This window comes from Pyxicephalus adspersus, chromosome 1, assembly GCF_032062135.1.
Source record: "Pyxicephalus adspersus chromosome 1, UCB_Pads_2.0, whole genome shotgun sequence".
Taxonomy (NCBI): Eukaryota; Metazoa; Chordata; class Amphibia; order Anura; family Pyxicephalidae; genus Pyxicephalus; species Pyxicephalus adspersus.
Genome location: NC_092858.1, coordinates 84,532,101 through 84,552,719, shown reverse-complemented (window position 1 = coordinate 84,552,719; position 20,619 = coordinate 84,532,101). Strand labels below are relative to the sequence as shown.

The 20,619-nt window shown below is 37.2% G+C and overlaps 1 protein-coding gene across 2 annotated transcripts in view; it reads right to left on the bottom strand.

The window, feature by feature from the left end:
• Positions 1-20,619, bottom strand: part of PPM1E (protein phosphatase, Mg2+/Mn2+ dependent 1E) — a 118,591-nt gene that overhangs the window by 22,135 nt on the left and 75,837 nt on the right. For both annotated transcript variants that reach the window (XM_072416509.1, XM_072416518.1), the window contains exons 2-3: positions 16,910-17,028; positions 7,614-7,813 (exon numbers count right to left, since the gene is read on the bottom strand). In XM_072416509.1, the coding sequence (XP_072272610.1) occupies positions 7,614-7,813; positions 16,910-17,028 (319 nt within the window). The remainder of the gene's footprint in view (positions 1-7,613; positions 7,814-16,909; positions 17,029-20,619) is intronic.

The following is a 20,619-nucleotide window of genomic DNA, read 5'->3' as shown; positions in this document are numbered from 1 at the left end:
TTCCATAGCTCCTTCAATCACTACTATGTAAATGCCCAGAGCATGCTGCTAAAACCTAAAAGAAGCTCAGGATCCTGCTTATATTACACAGCTCAACAAAAATTTTTTTTAAATTTTTTAATATATATATTTCAGACCTGCTGAATCCAGAAATGACATCAGATTCATTGAGTTGGCTCTAGTTATTGTGATACAGGACTCGGAATAGACAATTTTACCAATAAATGTTAACACAGCATATTATTTTCAGTCTTTATTTACACTGATGTTTTGCATTTTATTTATTAAATGTAGCATTATTTTCATAAAACTTTCATTTGCCTTCTTTTTAATCATACATTTTCTTTCTACCCTAATGTATTTTGCTACATTTGTGGTGAATATTCTCAGCAGAAACAGAAAGGAAACATGACAGAATTTGTGAAACAAGCATATATTGCATATTTTAGTAATAAACTGGGGGACCAAGATAAGTATTGGGCCCCCCATATGGTATGCAAAACTTGTAACATGTGTCTATGTCAGTGGAAAAATGGGAAACTGAAAAGTTTGAAATTTGGTGTACCTATGGTATGGCGAGAGCCCAAAAATCATCATAATGATTGTTATTTTTGTGCTGTGAATGTAAAATGTTTCAATCGTTACAAGAAAAACAAGTGGGAGTACCCTGATTTGGAATCAGCAAGATGACCTGTGCCGCATGGTGCTGATGTTCCCATACCAGTGTTCAGTACACTCCCTGATATTCCTGTATCTGACATGGAGGATATACAGGGTTTGGATTGTAATCCAGGAGATAGCAGTGGAAGTGAATATGAAGGAAGAGTTTCATCAAACCAGCAGTTCTCCCAAGAAGAGCTCAATGATTTAATACATGACCCAAGTCTGTCAAAACAAGTATCATAACTTTTAGCATCCAGGGTAAAAGAAAAGAACTGTCTGAGACTGGAAGTTAAAAAAATGGTTCATAGGACAAGGAAGGTGACACTCCTACCATATTTCAGTGAAGATGGAGACTTTGTGTACTGTTGTAACATCCATGGGACTACTAGCCCATATGGGAGTACCAGAATACCGAGACGAAGACTGGCGGCTTTTCATGGACAGTTCCACTCGAAGTTTGAAATCGGTTTCACTGCATAATGGCAACTGCTATGCATCAATTCACTCAACAAAACTTAAGGAAGAATATGAAAATATCCAAATGGTCTTACAAAATCTATCTCCATAGCCATTTGCAATAATTTCCAGAAAACCTTGGCGATCTCAGTTAGGAACAAGGAGAGAGGTTCCATCAAGATATAAAGGTGATGGAAGAAATGTATCAGGGCAGATGGGATAGACACATGATGGCAGACTACTGCTGGAGCTTCAACGTAAATGTTCTGATCATCAGCATAAAAGGATTAGTTCTGTAAATATACTAAATATTGAATATATTGACATACAGTATTTCAAAAATTTAATTTTGCACATATTAGGTTAAACCAAAAGACATGTAATAAAAACAAGTGAGAAACTAATGAAGAAACATAAAATGTAAATGATCACTGTGACCCACAGCATCTAATTTTCTTTTCTTCATTCATGATAACCATATTTTAGGACATCATTCCATAATCTAGCAATATATGAGCACATTAGACTTTAGAAATGCATATTTAAATTTAGGGAATATAGATTCTTTACAAGGGACATGTTTTTAGGCTCCATAAATACCTGGTGTATTAGTCAAGTTTGTTTGATATTAAATGGAAATTGTGCAAAGGTAGATAACAAAAACAACCTTCCCATGATCTGAACAAATATATATATATTTATTTATATCCCAAAACAATTTCATAATCCATATCACCAGCATCATCATGAAATCCAATATCATAACTGAATGGGAAAGTATTAAGGGAAATTTAGAAAGGGGGCAAAAAAAAACATTATATCCTGAAAAACTTTTAACCATTATAGTTCATGCTGACAGAGGTATGAAGGGGCCCAATTTCACAGTAAAAGAGCATGCAGAGGACAAGGAATTTAAGAAGCTGAAGAGACAGCCAGGAATGCCAGCAGAAGCTAGGAATGTTTTACAACCAATACTGCTGTGCTACTGAAGTCGGTGGAATGAATCCTAGAGGTGTATTTACTCTTAAACTTGCACACAACAAACATGCAACTACATTATATATTCCTGGCCCTTTTACTTTGGTCATTAGGTTGCATGTTACTTTTATTCCTGACCCCTGCACTCTGTACAATATACAAGGGGTGTTCTGTGTTGAACTTAGTTAAAACAAAAAAACACTAATTAACCAAGCCAAATACATAAAAAAAAGCTTTAAAGATCGTGAGATTTAGGGAATTGTAATCACCTACTGTTCCCACAATCCACTGATCCTAATTTCCAGCTAATTTTGCCTCCCAGGAGATCGACATGCTAAGAAAAGAAGTTTGACAGCTTTTGAATATCACACCTACAGATCTCTAGTTTGGGAAAATGGAGGCAAGTCATGTGGTTTGTGCAAGTATACATCACTCCTTTTATACTCAATAAAATATCTGTAAGTGATTGCATTGTCTTTTACCCTCATGTTAATTTAGGCTGCAACTTCCTATTTTAAAACTGGAATGTGGTAAATTAACAATTTCTAAGCCTATCACTTGTCACATCTCCTTCCCTTGTCTGGGTTTAATACATTGATTATATCTCTTTTGAAATATGAATGTCTGATACCAGGTACTGACTAGATTGAAATGTACACAGGATGTGATTTAACACCAAATCTGTAATATTTAATCCCAATAAAATCTAATAATAAATAGCAGAGATGATTTTTCCCATAAGTACCGTATTTTTCGGACCATAAGACGCACTGGACCATAAGACGCACCAGTTTTTAGAGAAGGGAAATGAAGAAAAAAAAGATTCTGAAACAAATAGTGTCCTAAAATATTTTATGTGCATTAAAAACCAACAGCACAGTCATAAACACATGTTTTAAACCCTGTAAAGTAAATAGCAGCATTTAGAACCATTATTAACAAATAAAGTCAGCAAAAGACAAAATTACTGTAAAACACAATACCGAGAGACTTCAGTAATAAAATAGAATAAAGTTGAAGATTTACGGTAAAGGTTCTGCTCGTTTTATTAGAACCCCAAGAACTCCTCATCGCTAGAGTCAGAATCTAGAAAGCTCAGTTCCTCACAATCACTAACAGGACTTTCGTCACTACTTGTGCTGGTACCGGCATTTTCATATACCATATCATCTTCAGTCTCATCTAAGGCATTGCTGATGCCACATTTTCTGAAGGAACGTAAAACGATCTCATCCTTAACTGAGTCCCATGAGATTTTCACCCACTCACAAACTTGGGTAATAGTGGGCCTTTTCATTCTTCCAGTAGGTGTAAGATCATGATTACCAGCAGCCATCCATTTGTTCCACTCTTCCCTCATAAACACTTTAAATGGCTTGTTGATGGACACGTCGAGAGGTTGCAGCTGGCTGGTAAGACCACCGGGAATTACAGCCAAATGAGTTTTGACTTCTTTAAAGTTCTTTTTTGTAGTGTCGGTGATATGTGCTCTGAACTGGTCAAGCACTAACAAGGATGAGACAGGAGAAAAGCCGGAGGGGGGGCTATACAGGGGGGACGGGACAGCAGCAGGAGACGTAGCAGAGGAGGAAACTGTGGAGAGACGGCCCGGGCAACACGGGCACAGAGGAACAGATGAGAGGTAAGAAGGCTGCATTTGAACCATAAGACCCAGGGACTTTTTCCCCCCACTTCTGGGGGGAAAAAAGTGCGTCTTATGGTCCGAAAAATAAGGTAAATCTGAAGTTTTACTGTCTAAACAGAGCATGTTTTAGAGCATGTTTAGCCTGGAGAAATATATATTTATTTACAATAATCGAAGACAATACAAGCTTGCATCAAATATATCTTTAAAGGTGTTTTCTCATTCATCCATCCATCCATATTTATCTTTTAAAAACATCTACTGGAATATATATCCTTATAACAAAGTGTAGATAGCGCTTTTATATATAAGGTAAAAATGTGGGTTTTCTTAAACAAATTTTTGGTTTACATCTTAAGAGGAGACGACTCCCATTCTATCTTTACTGCCACGGTGGTTAATACTGAATGATAAACCTGCAGCCTCCTGGCATACCTACATCTCTGGCATGCACAAAAGCTTTCTTAGCTACTGCAAAAGCTACTGCAAAAAAATAAAAAAGATGATCCCTTGCATGTGCAATGATATCTGCACTTTTCTTTTCCTTTTTACGATTTCCAGAAGTGTGTCACCCAATCTTCCACCTGCACAGTGCCAAATCTAGTGACGTAAGAAGAAGAACCAAGAAGAAGATGAAAGAAGATAGCGGCGCTCCAGTTTCGTCCCAAGGGCGCAGGACTGACATGACAATCGGGGAGGGATTTACAGCTTTCCACGTTCCACCAAACATTTGGAGTTACACATAGTGGGTCACACATGAAGTAATGTCAGTGTGACATTTGAACGTGTACTGTAGTTTGCAGGCTCACTGTGATTGATTTGTTGCAAAGTTTTATGTCTAATCATAAATCACTAAAGGAGAGAAGAGTGAGGAAAGATTGAGGTGCAGCCCATAGGAGATTTTTAAAGTGCCCAGGGAGGAAATCACTCTCCGGAAGAATGAGCTCTCTTGGCAGCTAAGACTCAAATGTTATTCTAACCCCTCTGTTCTCTAAAAAGAGATAACCAAAGAGATATAGAGTTGGGCTCAGGAATACATAAAGCTATAAATATACCCTGTTATAGGTTTCCAAAATTCTTCAACACATATGAATGACAAAAGATATGTGCCAGCGGAGCAGTTGTCTCTCCGCATTTGGGACATTAATACAGCCAGCCCAGGGCATGATCAGGTGTTCAGGTTCAACATGCACTATGCATTATCTTAAATGGTTTCCCTCCAAATCTCAATTGATAAACTGTCTGACATAATGATTTGGTGGATAAAATTACCTAATGCCTAAAACTTGTTGCCACTTACTGATATTAGTCCAAAGAGGGGTGTGGTAAGAAAAAAAAGCGCTGTAAGAGTGTATAGATAGAGCATAAGGTTGGGGAAGAGAAATATAAAAAAAGAATCATAGAAGTTACTTTTTAAAGCTTGAGCAGGTTAGCTGTATATGCTTTGTAAAAAGTTGATATAATGAAGGGGGTAGTCTGCATGACTGAGTAGTTTATATTTTATTTGGAAATCTTTAAAGGGATTGAGGGCTGAAAGTTTCTACATGGAAAATATCATTGATATATTCTAAGCCTGACTAATGACTTGTATGGAAAGAGGACTAATCTAGTAAACTGCATGAATAGCCCGTTTACTAAAATTAGCAGGCAGGGGTTTTAGTCCCGTCTTTATCTGCTATATCCATTTTTAGACTAACAACCCAATTTATCAAAACAATAATGACAAATGAAGCTAAAAGAAACCATATAAATAAATAAACAAACCCCTATCAGGCCTGCTGACAGCTTCATTTACTGATTTACCATTAATCAAATGATAGTATGTTTTTTTTGTGATCAGAATGTCTCTTTAATCATGAATCATGTATTACCCCAACTAAAAAAAAACAACAATGTAATAAAAGTGAATCAAATTAATAAAGGAAAAGGCGATAACTGTAAGAATCCAATGGTATCCTTAGAGTGCTAAAAATATAGTTAATATTATAAAGTATACAGTAGAAAAATAAAGAACATCCAAAAGTATTTCCTACTCAGAAAGCAATTTATTTAGTCTGACATGACTGATCTCCTATAAACCAGAGCTGAGGCCTGATGATAATATTGTTGTCAAAACTATATATGCTGCTGTTTGAGCTATAAAAGCCACTTCACAACAAGCTCTCCAATGACTAATGGCCCTTGCTAGTAAAAACATTAGAGAACGTCAGAGATTAGAAGCAACTAGAGCATTTCATGTAAGTAGCATCCCACTTTCCTACTTTTTAAAGACTGAGGAACTTTAATCCTACAAATGCCCAAGTACCATAAACTCTTTAAAATTTTATTGGTTTTTACTGAAATTTTTTCGAACAATAAGGAAGAACATGAAGGTAAAAGAAAAAAAAAGAAATTGCAATGGTGCAATTCAAATTATTAGTTACATATGTTAGTATAGGACAATCAAACTTTAGAGACAATAAATAAAATAATAATGAGACATGGTTCTTTAAGACAGAGGTCCCCAACCCCCCGTCTCACAGGTAGGCAGCGGCTCTGGCTGATGCACCCCCCAGCGGGTTTAGAAGAAGGACCCCTCTGGGGGGGGGTGCACCGGCCAAAGCTGCGGACCATGTCTCCTGTACGAACCACAGGCTCAGGGCGGTGGGCGGGTTGGGTCTCTAGATACATCCAGCCCACTCTCCCATTGCGGGTTCTGGCATCATGACGTCACTCTGGAGGAAGTTTTTTCTCCTTTATGCGACACATGGCTCCCCGCCCATGCGAGGCCCAGAGATGGTGCATTTAGTGGTCTGCGAGCTAGAAAAGGTTGGGGACCACTGCTTTATGAGTTCCCTCAAAGGTCGTGTAGGGTTCATGGAATGAGAAGGAAATGAAATTAAAGGGAAATCCTTTAAAGCATAAACATGCTAATTTAGCATGGCAAAGAGCAGTTTTCAGTAACCCAAAGCATTACTTTTGTTGCTTGCTTTATGTTACTGACCTCTATATATTGTTCTTTGAATTAAAGCTGAACTCCAGACAATCAGATAAATAGATGGTCTAAATGCATAAATGTGAACTGCCTGGCTACTGGTCTGAATACTTGGAACTCTCTAGTTTCACCTAGAGATGCAAGCTGATCAGTTTAACCTGCTGCTCTTTAGGCTGCTAAGAGTTCTCCTCTGCCGTTTTTACACTGAAAGGAATTAGTAATGATGATCAGTATCATTATTCCTGTCAACTAGCAGTCAGAGAGGCAAGCCAGAAAAAAAGAATATCAGAGGTGAGAGGAGTTACAGACTGTGCTCTCTCCTGCTCAAGCTCCTCCCTATGATTACAAGTGGCAGACCCCAGAGATGCAGCAAGTGTCAACCTCAGAGATGTAAAAAGTGGTAAATTCCAGATACATAAAGTGGCAGACACCTAAAAATGGCAGATTTCCAAAATGTAGCAAATGGCATACCCCCAGAGATGCATACCAGGAAGTACACAGGATACAGCAAGAAGAATCTCTGCTGGCTGTGTCATGGAGGCCTTGTATAAAGGAAAGGACAAGGAAGGGGATCAGCTAAGCTCCATATATTGTAATATTTGCCCATTTGTTGCCTTTGACTATCACAGTTGTCTATTTGTAGCCTGTATGTTGTCACAAATTCACATTTGTTGTCTGCTGTTACCCTCCTAATACTATCCAGTAACAATTTCAACTAACACTCCTTTGCCACACAATACAACGAGTGAGACTACTTTCTCTGTGAGCTGTAAAAAATATTGTAATATTGTGGTGTAACCTCTCAACCAGCAGCTTACTGAGCATCAACAACCATGAACTATCAGCTCTGCTCATTTTGCCCTCTTGTAATTGTACAACATACATTTTGTCTCTTACCTCTAAGTTAAAGAGGATGTTAAAGTCAGGAATACAGACATGCTTATCCTCCATCTTCCTTCTCATATTCTTGATGGCATGTATGGATGTATCATAGTACAAATGTGGCTTCCGGCACAATGGAATATCTTTCACCCAATTACAGCAGATCTCATGCAGTTTGCTGAACACAGCGTGGGCCAGCTTTACCGACTCCAACTCTAGAAAAACAAAAAACATTTGCCATTACCTGACATCTACATCTGAAGTTTTAAAAACTAAACAATAAAATACCCTAAAATTGTGCAATATGTAGTTAATATGCACTACAAGAAAGAAAATCTGCAACAAGAGAAATATGCAGAAACACTTGTCAATTCTTATAGGATCTGCATTCAAATCTGAAACTGATTACTCAGCTCTACAGCTAAATAAATACTTGAGTGAAAATACTTAAAAGTGGTCTAAAAACATACATAAATGTTATAGAACAATGTCAACAAAAAAGTATTCAAACAGGCAGCTAGATTGGCTAGCATGGCCAAAGGTGTCAGTGCAGTTAATAGGGTATTTTACACTGATGAAATAACGGATTGTAGAGCCTCCAGGTACAGTGTTTACGAAGTACTTAGGCTAGTCCTTTTTTAGATAGAAAATTTAACACTTTACTACTTAATGGGGTGTGACATTTGCCTATATACTTTGCGCTATAAAGTGTCCCCCTTCATTATCTCCAAAAGCTATAAGGTATAAACATACAACAACTTCCTAACATTATTGCCTATCCTGCACTGCTAGTAAACCACACATATAAACAAAATACATTTGGAGCCTGCTTCATGCCACTGTCATCAGATATTACTACAAAGAATGTGCAATTATAACTATTTGATGTCTGTAGCTGCTCTCCGAGAATAAAGAAAGAAGAACAGGACACATAATAACTTCTATTCATGTGTATCTACTCTCATTAGAATAGAAAGACAAAGCTGGCTGCATAGCTCTATGTGACCCTGACATGTCTGCCAAGGTTAGACTTATTTACTCCTATTATTTTCAGAGTTTCCTTGTAGTGAGTCCATATCCTGCTAGAGCAGCTTGTAATTCATTGACATATTTTCCACAATGGTCCATGCCACTGAAAGGGTCACAGATCCTGGCTAGAAAAACTCTGGTAATAGGGATAATTATAGCATGAAGTTGATAGTAAACTTTAAAGGTATAAAATACAACATAATAGGAAGTTAACAAAGACATATATACTTAAATAGAAGCACAAGCTGATTGTTAAAGAAAGAAATAAATTCAGTGTTTTTTCTTCTGGTGCAAGGCACTGCATGATTTTTAGAGTGGGACTGCTCACTCTCAGTGCAGAGATTCCTGACACAGAGTGCTGTAAATATGTAGCTGACTGGATAGTAATGCTAAAGCTTACTTAAATAAAAAAGGTTAGTGTTAGTCTTTATGACTATGTTAATATTAGAATTGAAAAAAAGTTCCTCTTGACATTTATTTTGAGAACTCATTTTGAGAATTTCAGTTCATTTACTTTTGAAAGCCTCTTTATTGTTTAATAATGCGTCTGGCACTGATCAATAGAAAGGTAAGCTAAACTTTTACATGAAAACTTCAACGTTATGCATAACATTGGGATGCCAATATCTCTGGGTTAAGTGATACACCTTGCCTATAGTAAACAATCATATTAAATTACTCAGGTTTGTGAACAGTTTAATGCTTACACGTCCTAAACCATAATTGCTTATAAGCAAATATGTAAACAAAAAGCAAATACATATTTAACCTATAATACAGGCACCTCCACTCGGTGGCATAAGCAAAAGCCCAAAAACACAATATAGCTGTTCTGGAGCAGTTTCTACACTTACTGGCTATGATTTTCTACTCCTTTGCTTTACTAAAGGATGTTTTACTATTGGTTTAGTAATGTGCTAAATGAAAGTCAAAAGAAGGGGACAACCCAGAGAAATGACCACAAACTGGCTGCTGTTTGAACTACTTCCCTGTTCTTGAACTCTGTAGTGCTAAAAAGGGGAAAAGGTGTTGCATGCAATACGATTGTCTAATCAATAATTTGTCAGTGCATGTCTGTTTTAACGGAAACCTTTGTTTTGGCCATTGCCGAAAGTGCGTACTCACTCCAACACCACTCCATTCACTAACACGAACCAATCAAATTTTACCGTACTTCCAAGTATGCAGCGTGACAACAATATGCTAATCAGCACTGCCAAACAGGAGTCTGTAGTCTTGTCAAGATGGTGACTTGTATCTTACACAGCGTTTTCCTTTCCTACTAGCCAGTTGAACACTTATGTAGAAATCAAAAGGCAGATAAGTGTATAGAAGATAAATACTTGTACATGAGTGGTTTACAAAAGACAAGATCTCATGGATTTCTGCTGGTATGATCCTACCCATAAAGACTTATACACAACATTAACAATCATCATCCTGTTTTATTTACAGCTATGGTCATTATTTTTTAACATTTTACAAATTAATTAATAAATTCCAGATTTGCTGAATCACCAAGGTCCACAGATGAAAGAGTCTCCTCTTAAGCCTTGGAAAGCTTAATAAATCAGGCCCATTGTGTCTGCCTTCTTGTTTTCTGATGTGTTACAAAGAAGAATACAACCCTCTCCTGGTCTCATTTTCCCGCCTCACCTTCATAACTCCTCCTTTCTCACAGGCAGAAAGTACAGGATTTATCAGAATAATGTACAAGGTTTCTTGCCAAATTACATTTTTTATTTGGGAACATATTTGACAAAATACTTTAAATGATATACTTAACCCAAAAGGGAGCAAATAGGAGAGGATCATTGTTAGAGTTTACATTCACCTTAAGTATATAGCCCAATATACTGTATGCACCTTTTTGTAGCATCTCTAGGTACCATTAGTTTATTCCTACATCAATATTATTTCTTGAAGAACGTCTGATTGTGTACCCAAACCTATATGCTATAAAGGATACAGTTTGTTGGCTACTTCTAATAGAGCAATGGTTAGCAAAACCCCTCTTGCTGTAATGAACTTTTCAATGGGATACAGCTGTCTAGGTTAGTACAGGCTATAATTGCAAATCTATATGGTAATCAGTTTTAAAGTTTACCATTAGGCATCACGTACCAAAAGGGTTATTAAAGAGAAAGTAATTTACAGCTGATCCCAGAGCTTTTGTGTAGTCTTGTAGCTGTTAGGGCACATAGTATCCAAGATCATGGGACCAGATGCCTTTTACAAAGGACAAATGAACAGCTGTTTACACCACTTAATAAAGTGTGTTATGGCACAACAAATTACAGAGTACAGTAAAAACCTATGGGCTTCCCTATGTCAAATGCATGTTGCCTGTCTGGCCTTGAGCAGATATTTACATTCTTTGGCTACCTGAACATATTTACATAGTGGGTTATTGTAATTGTTCACCTTCCAAAATGTAATTGGCTGCAAGTTTCAATTACAATTTATAAAAAGAGTGGTTTGATGTATAGACATATATTCAAGTTTTGAGAGCTTCTAAAATAAAGAAAAACATCTGGAGCTGCACATGTTGTCTTTTGGTTTTCCTATTATTTACTTCTACCTTCAATCAAGAATGGGAAAGAGGCCAGAGAAGAGGAAGTGGTGACCAAATAAATAAAAGCAGGGGGTAAACGACTAATGACTAGCTTTTCTTCTAGTTTACCTGATGCTGATCTTTTCCTAAATACTGGTATGCTATACATTGTTCTACCCTAGGTTTCTGTATCTTATTAGAGGCATTGTTTCTTCTTGTCGGAGTTGTGCTGATGGATGTGGGGTGGTGGAGAAGCAGCAGCGATGTTCTCGCATTTCAGCTATTGCTCTAGAAAAAATGTCTGTGCACGGTCTCACTTGAAATATGGTAAAACAGCAGTTAGAGACACAGTGTCCTAAATGAACTTCCACTGGAGAAATGCGCAGTTAACTGAATTGAAATAAAGATGTTGCCAAACTTTAACAACAATCTTTCCATAGGATTATAAATGCATTTGTTATTTACCTGTGAAAGCCTCCCATGTGTAGACATCTAAAAGCCCTGAAGTTGTTGCCGTTGCTGACACTTGTTGCCATTTTGGATGTGTTGTCAGCAGCCACGTAAAATGTTATGTAGGGAGGTAAAGGGGGTGATACTGGTTCAGCATAGATAAAAAATAGACACCCCCATAGGCACTTTGCAAGTGAAAAATAACTTAAATACCTGGAAAAAAAATATTTATTTTTCAGTGCTTTTACTAGCTTTTTGTTGGAAATAGGGTCTTTTTGATTTTTTTAAAAGTTTACCTTGACATATGGAAACATAAAAGTAAGCATCTGGTGTGAATACAGGCAGCAGACGGTGTTTGCGGGTACCTCAGTTGGATATTACTTCATGCAGCATCCTAGAATCCACAAGCTAAACTTAAACACACCTGCCACATCCCGCGATAAATTGTGAGTGCCAAAAAGGGAACCTACACTATATCCATCTATGCAATGGTTGCCAGTCCCAGCTCTGGGCTGTACCCGCGGAAGTTGTACAGTCACCCACAATGAAGTGTACTTCCTGAAGACTGTGCTATGTAATATCCTAATGCTAAACGCTGTACCACTAAACATATTCAAACATCCAAAACAAGGAAGAGGTCGAAGCTATGAGAAATACACATGTATTACCTGTTTTACATACCAAAGGATTTAGATGTCTCTAAAACCAGTATCTTCTACACAACACAGCAGATTATTCTCTGTTGCAGTTAAACAAGTTCAGTCTGTCCCTTCCCAGTCTAGACAGTGAAAGAAGAAGCAGCATACTAATGTGCTCATCTCCAGGTCACCTAGCTTTCTTCCTTTATCAACACCTTCATACTGGCACATTAACACTGCAGCATAACTAATTGGCTACTAGTACTGCTTTATGTCCTGCTGTATAGAGACTACATCCACTCCCTAAGGCCAAATAAATGTAAAACTTTGGTACTTTTATGGCTTGTGTGTGCGCATTTTATTTTCCTGATGTTCAGCTTTAAATACTGAGCAGGAGGGTAATGCTTACTGTGTGTGTCTCAAGGCTTTATTTTTTTGGTTTGAATTGAGTGTATCTTTAATTACAGTGAGCTAGTTTCTTTAGTAACTCACATATTTTCCTTTGATTTGTGCTTTTTTTTTCCAAAGCGCAGGTTGCAGAATAACCCAATTTGTCTAAATGATCTTTCTCTATTCTTCAGTTGGCACCAGAAAATAGAGTGCACAGTGTTCTAATTGTTGCTCTTCCATTCCTCCTACTTATGCCTCCTGTTGATGCTTTCAGCACTCTAAATTCTTCCCATATTGCTTTTAGATGCTAGGCTGTACTAAAGATACCCATAAACATCACATGATCATGATCAGGTGATTTTCCCAACAGTCTCATCAGATAAAACATCAAAGCACATAGAAACAAGTGTTTGTATTATTGCGACATAAATTTGTGGATATAAATATATTTTATATATCTATTATTATTGCAAAGCCCCCAGATTCTGCCATTGCTTATTTCCTTCTAAAAATGCAAGCTCTGCCTGCCCTCGCTGCTGGGCAGATTTGCCCTCTTTATTTATCCTGGTGACCATTGTGCATACATGTTCTGGGTCAGAGATACATAAATGATGACATTACTGTATTAGCATAACAGCCAGGCAACAGCCAGCCCTCCATGTTCCCTTTTGTAAGGGGAATATATTGTATTTTACATTTATTCAGTGCAACAACTAAACACACACAACTGGGAACTTCTTTACCAGCCAAAGGATTTGCATTTTTCTCCTTTCATTCCCGAGAATTACAAATCCCTGTTCACTTTGGACCTGATTTATCTCCAAGGCTGGAGAGGATACACGTTCCTGGGTGATATAGCAAACTTGGAATGGTTCTGGAGGATTCAAAACATTTGCTAGCAAATTACTTTGAAAAATCGATTCCAGGTTTGCTGAATCACCCAGCTTCACTGTTCAAATTGTATCTTCTGCAGCCTTGAAGAGCTTTAATAAACCAAGCCCTTTGAGTCACCTCCTCACTAGCAGCCTGTAATTGGATAATGAAGGGGCAGATGAGTAATGATAAGTAACTCCTCTGATCTTTCCCTCTGTCAGCACACCTCATTGGTTTATATTTTACAACTCACTCTCCCATTCTGAGATCTGCTGTTCACAGGAAGACAAGAGGATATAGCAAGTAAACTTACTGGTACTGTCACTAATTACATTTTAAAAATACATTTCCTGACATTTTATTAAAATACATAACTGCATTATTGAGGTATTTCCAAAAAAAGAAGTTAGAACTCAGCTTTAAATCTCTGAGGGATTTGCAGCATAAATCTGGGACAAAGAAGTGTAGAGTTTATAAAAGACTACTGACATGTTACCAGCTGGCACAGAGGATCCACCATCAGGCTGGCACTTTATATTATTCACAGTAACGTCTAATGAACAAAAAAAAGGAATTAATTTTACATAACTGTTCTGTAGCTGTTTTATACAGTTTTAGCACAGCTGACAAAGACATCCTTAATTGTCATTTCAGCTACTGAGCTCTCATTGCATGCAATCATCAGTGTTTGCCTGTGATGGGCTCACGATTGTTGCAGAGCATTAACTGTGCTTTTTGTGGGAAATGTATGGCTTACAGTTAAAAGGATAAGAAAAAGAGGGGGTGGTAGTGATTGAATGAGACAGGAATAGAGAGGGAAAAAATGATGCATGAAAGAGATCTGGGAGAGGGGATAAAAATAGATTAGCCCCCCAAAGCAAACGATTGCCACCCACTCACAGATGTATGTTACGCATTAAAAGCTCAGTGCTGATGAGCTGATTCAGCTCTCAATTTGTCTATCATGTGGTCTTGCATCATCCTCCCCTTTTCAGAATGTGGAAGTGCTGCCTTAGGCAATACTGTTTTCCGCCCCTTTCATTACCTAAATGAAAAATATAAGGGAGACATCTAGCAGAGCCTGAGTGTAAGGGGTTTCCAGTTAACTGCTATGCAGATGGTCCAGTTTCATACAGCAATGTTCAAAATTGAATATGTAGTACACACACGTATATATATATATATATATATGTGTGTACTACATATTCACAAGGTAGGTATCAGGCTGATATCAGGCTGGTTCAGACTTTGCATCATTTTACTTTCCAGGTGGCATTTGGTGGACACCCTTATACTCTCCTCCATGTCTTTACTCAACTTCATGGGTCTGGCTTCCCTTTCCTTTAGCTAACGGGGAGAAGTTGTGTTATCAGCTACCCCTTTATATAAATATAGTTGAAAAGTGTTCACCATTTCCAGTAGACATTGATGTATTTTTCCTCCCAACAATGCACTGGATCTGTTCAAGTCACCAGGATTGTAGTTACAGGCTAGGTGTAGGTACTAAATGTCAGTTATTTATCTCCTCACTTCACACTTTTAGTTGCCAGTATCAGTAACTAAGACAAGAAAGCAGCAAGTGTCACGCTAAATCACCATGACAGGTAAAGGGCTTGTTCACACTTTAGGGAAAAAAACCTTTATGGTATTTCTTTGCACCATAGCACAATGTTGTGGGACAACAAGTCACAATGCGCCGGCAAACACAACACATTAAAGTGAACTTAAATACAATAAAACATGAGACATTTTTCCTTACATTGGGACTGCCTTGGGTAATAAAGCCCAACACTCCTGTAACAAGCACTGAAGAAAGGTCTGTGACCTTTGTCATAAATAAGGTCATTGCAAAATGCTTGTATAATGTAGAATGCCAGTGGTAATATTATTAATATTATTATTATTATTATTATTATTAATCATAATAATAATAATATTATTAATAATAAAGGAAAGACTACTGTGGTCCCATTTTTAGATCTTTGCTGTTGAACTACAACTAGCACAATAAAAATAGTTTGGCACAAACAGTGACAAATACTGGCATAGGTGTGTATTAAAGGGTATCAAACCAAGGTAATACATGCAACCTTGGCAAATTTAGCAAACACCTCACTGCTATAAATCCTTTTAGCACCTTTTTTTTATCACATAATGTTACTAACTCTATTTTTAACCTTGCCGAATAACAGTGTAGAGCATCTCCAGCAATGTGAATGCCAGTAGCCATAGCAATAAACTGAATTAGCCTTTGTACCAATGATGATTTGGGAAACTTGTCAATAAAGCAGGATGAAAAGTTACAAAAAAATGTGATTCTGTACATGCTGTAACGATATGATCGTTCAAATAATCCACCAATAATGTACACACACTTGATATGATCACTTGAACGATGCAGGAAGTGACGTGTACCGGAGAAAGTGTACTGCAGAACCATCCACAATCACTGAATGACTGTACAGACAATAGATAGCGAATGATTGTTTCCAAAACCGATCTGCCAGGACAGTTGTTCGTTTCTAGCGACATTCCTCGCTCATCTGTGACATTGGCCACTTTTTATGTTAACGACTATTGAGCGATCGGTCGTATATTGTTCATTTCCAACAACAATTATTGGACGTGTGTACGTTGCCTAATACTGTGTGTAATAATTCAAATACCCCAGTCCCCAATCTCCCCTGAGTATTTAGCATTTGATGAGACAATAATAGTGAGAGGGTTTAATGTCCACTTGACAGAACTAGATCTATGTATAATATGGGAGAGGTTTAAAGGATACTTTAGAAATGCAGAGATTGATCTGGAATTTGCAGGCACCATAAGGTAGGCATTTTTTTAGGCTAGGATAGGTTTATCCTTTAGGTCAGATCATTTCACAGTGCCATTTTATCCTTTTTTTTAAATGCTTGAATTTAAAATCAAAGACTTCCAGTATATAAAAACTACAACTGATATAGATATGTTTTTGGAAGTAAAAAGAGATCTCGCTAAAGTTTGGGGAAAAAACTTAAAAAAAAAAGTTTAATAGGCTGAAATTCACAAGAGATAAGAACTAGTACTATTTTATTTTCTCATATAGAGCTGTTCTGACAATATTACTGTAAATCTGATCAAATAATGATACAAGTTTCTTTAAAGTTTTATCACATTCATACAAAAGTTGCTGAAACCTAACTGTACACTCTTCTGGTGCCTAATAAATAATTTCATTGAACAGCATGACTCACAAAATGAATCACACTGTAGAACTAAGATCTCACATTAAAGACCTCAGTTGGTGTACTGGCTGGATACTGTCACTTTGTGACTATAATGTTAATTAGAAGCTTATTGCATATTATGAAAAAATAGAGAGACAACAATTTACTTACGTATGATTCCCTCTGTGCCATCTACATGCTTTTGTACATAATATACCGATAGGTCAGTTTGCAAGATCTCATCTGCCGTTGCCCTTGCCAGACCAGCAGCCAGGAAAGATGGACAATTACTGGAGAGAGAAGAGAGAAAAAGACATTTGTCATACAAACCTAACAAGAATTTTATTTTTCAATTCCTGGAACTAGAGGGCACAGCCAGAAAACTGTCAGAAATACCATTCCACCGTTATATACCATAATAAATTATATTACGGGTTAGCAGCCTGCTTGACTCCTAGCAGAAGATTGAGTTATGGTTTCTATTCCTGACTCCCCCTTCCCCTTTCCTTGTACATGCCAAAATCAGATCTCACCACAGAAGGATCAAGAATCATCAGTAAAACTCAAATAGTTCTTGAATGTCTGTATGCAAATCTAATTGTCAAAAATATCTGCATACGCTGATGCTGTACTGCTGACCTGTCTATTCATTAATTGTTAAAGGTTAACAAGTTTAATCATTCCAGTGACCCACAAGTTAATACTGTCAGTTCGATCATAGTTCATATCTGTCAATGAAAATTTTTTACAAGAACAGTACTGAAATGGTTCTGCAGAACTGTTATCCATGTGTTTTTTTTGTACTTCTGATTGGGGTCAACAACTATTTATAGCTCTTCTACAAAGAGCACAGATGCAGAAAAACAGATATCTACCCAATACGTCATGACATTTCTTCCTATAAATCCCATTTGCTTAATGCAGACCTGTCACCGCATTTTTAACATTACATAGAAGGCTGGCTAACCCTTTTTTACCACCATGATCTCAGCTGTATCATGCGAGATCGTGTAACATCAGAAAAAGCTGGAAGAAGATGGCTGAACCTGCTGTCCAGTTCCTGCTGGAAAGAAGGAAGACACGACTATGCTGGACCTTCTGGGCTCACATTGATGAGGGCTTTACATCTGTAAAGGTTTTTTCTTTTTTGTTTTTTTTTATTTGGTTAAAGTTCTACCTTAAAGGTTAGTGCTTCACTAGACAAAAATTTGGACTTCAAGCTGGCACAAAATCTTTAATTCAAAAATATTCCTTAAACATCTCAAAGGAGTCCATTTTGTGCAACTCAAATACAAAACCAAATATTAACTTGAAAGTACCAGTGACACTGCCAATGTGCTTTACATACCCTGTGGAAAAAGCAGAGATGTGGTAGGGAACCAGCATCTGCATTACCAGAAAACAGCAATGGCAGATACAAGACCGGTCACCCTGGACAGGGCAGCTATAGGTCTATTTGACTAAATATTGCAAAATATTGGGTCTTAAACTGGTTTAAAGTAAATAGAACAGTCAAAAAAAGTCAGTGACTAAACAGTAGTTTATATGTGATAAACCCCTAGTGCTGAACCCAGTGACAAAATTCCATGGAAGAATACCAGTTATCTGTCAGACAAGAGAGCACAGAGCAGTAAATTACAGAAACAAGTTCCTACACTAGGCTGTGGGATATTGCCCAGTGTGAGTCCAGACACATTGTAAACCCTGGGTCAGTTGTGCAGTATCTGGCATTAGGGGTGCACAAAAAAATGTTTGAACAGATTTAGAAAAAGCACACATAGAGCACCAGAATGCACTGCTTTTGTATTTAGACAATACTTGCTTATCCCGGAGTTAGGCTTTATTTGCAGGAAACAATCATTCTTTAGTTATAGGTACAGACTTTGAGTATGGGCACAATCTGTGCTGAATATGTAATAAGGGTAATGCTAAAAATTGATCAATCTGCAAAAATGTTACAGCTTTGTATGAAGAATATAGCACTATCGTAGTAACTAGGCTTAATGATGTAATCATCCAAAGCAATGGAATGAGGTAAAGTTCCATGCTCTAATTATCTGAGCAATCAAGCAGTGAAAAGCACACTTGAATATAATTCCTGTCCCCTACAGCAACTCTTTCTTATATTGACTAGCTTGAAACAAAACAAAAGAAATTATTCTATAGACATATAGAGGGTATTTTTTATAAATGTAAATATTACTATATGTTATTATTAAATACATATAATAAATACCATATTTTTTTAAACTAAATACTTTTTTTAGGGAGGGCAGGGAGCTGCAATTTATTTTACAAAAACTATTATATTAAGGCTAGGTTCAGACTAGCAGTATTTGCAAGTTGTTTGAAACATTTTTACGTTTGCAAACACTTTCAAATTGCTTGCAAAAATGGTATCAATAAATTAAATAGGTGCACTTTTTATTTTTTATTACAGGTTTTTTCAGGCAGAAGTCTTTGCAAGTGTTTTTTTCAGAAGCTCAATGCAATGTCCATGGTGGACATTGCCACCAACTTGCCACCAAACCATCTCCATAGACTTTAACTGAACGGTTTCCAGTCACCCATGTAAGTGTTGATAAGTGCCGTTTTCAGATATTCTTGACAACTGGAAATTGTCAAGAATCGTGATTAAAAAAAAAACAGCATTTCAAGGTATTAATAAATTACTTGGTTCCTACTAAACCAACACCAAGTATGAAGAAATGATGTTCTTAAGAAGCCAGAAGTATCTGATATACATAAATAGGAGTGTAGAAGAGAGGTATTGATGACATGGAACACATATGGTAAATTGTGCCTCTGGAGTGGTGTTAGCAAAGCATTAGAAGGAAAACAGTCCACCAGCTATTCTTGGCACCTACCAGCCCAGCTTAATTGAAAATAAATGTGACAGTAAATTGCTTTTCAGTGGCAAGAATGCCATCCTCCACTGTCCTTGGACATTTCTACTTCTTAAGCCAATGCTTCCAAAGTCGATTCCCTGTCCTGCAATGGCCTCAGTCACTGCAAACTCCATGAAGAAGAAGGCAGTATGTTGTGGGTGGCTTGTGAGTTGTCTTCAGCAAAGAACCTGTTCTCATTAGGTACACTGTGCACTGCTACCTGTGGAGCAGTTCAAGCGGCTGGGCACATAGTAGACCTCCTGTAATAAACGCTATCACTCCCCATTCTCCTTACTCTTGGTGTTTTATGAAGGTGTGAACAATTTGCTTTCTAGGAGCAACAACTTACTGGTTCAACAAGACAGACGGCAAGGTCAAAAAAATGTTACTGATCAGTTTCCAAATGTTTTTGGTTGTATCAGTACGATACTGTTTGTGTCTCTGCAGGTATGCTTCTGGGTTTGTCAATACTATACTGACTGCTTTGTGGACATGTTATTATATCACCACTGAACTTGCCATGTCCAGGCATGAATGTTTAGGATAGTCTTAGAATATATTTGGTTGGTGTCTTTGTGGATGTATTTCCACATGTGTTAATAATCTACTAACTGCTTTTGTTCACTTATTTTTTTTTTTTTAACTCAGCAGTGAACTGAATGTGTCCATGCAGAAGTGTTTCTGATTATGTCAGTATACTATTGATTGTATATCTGTGAGCATGTTTCTGATATTGTAAGTAGGTGATGCAAATCTGTAAAATTTAGCTCTGGTGAAGGTGATAGCAGCAAACATACTCTAAATAAAGACCCCTTGTGATTTCTCTTTTCTTCTTTCCTATTTCTTTTTATTTTATTTCCCCTGGGATTCATAAATAGCATGCAGTTCAAGAACTGCTTGAACATTTGCTTTTAGCAAAAAGATAAAGTATCCTAGCTGGCCTTTACAATTTCATCCACAAACTACAGCAGGACTGTGACATTAGCACAAGTC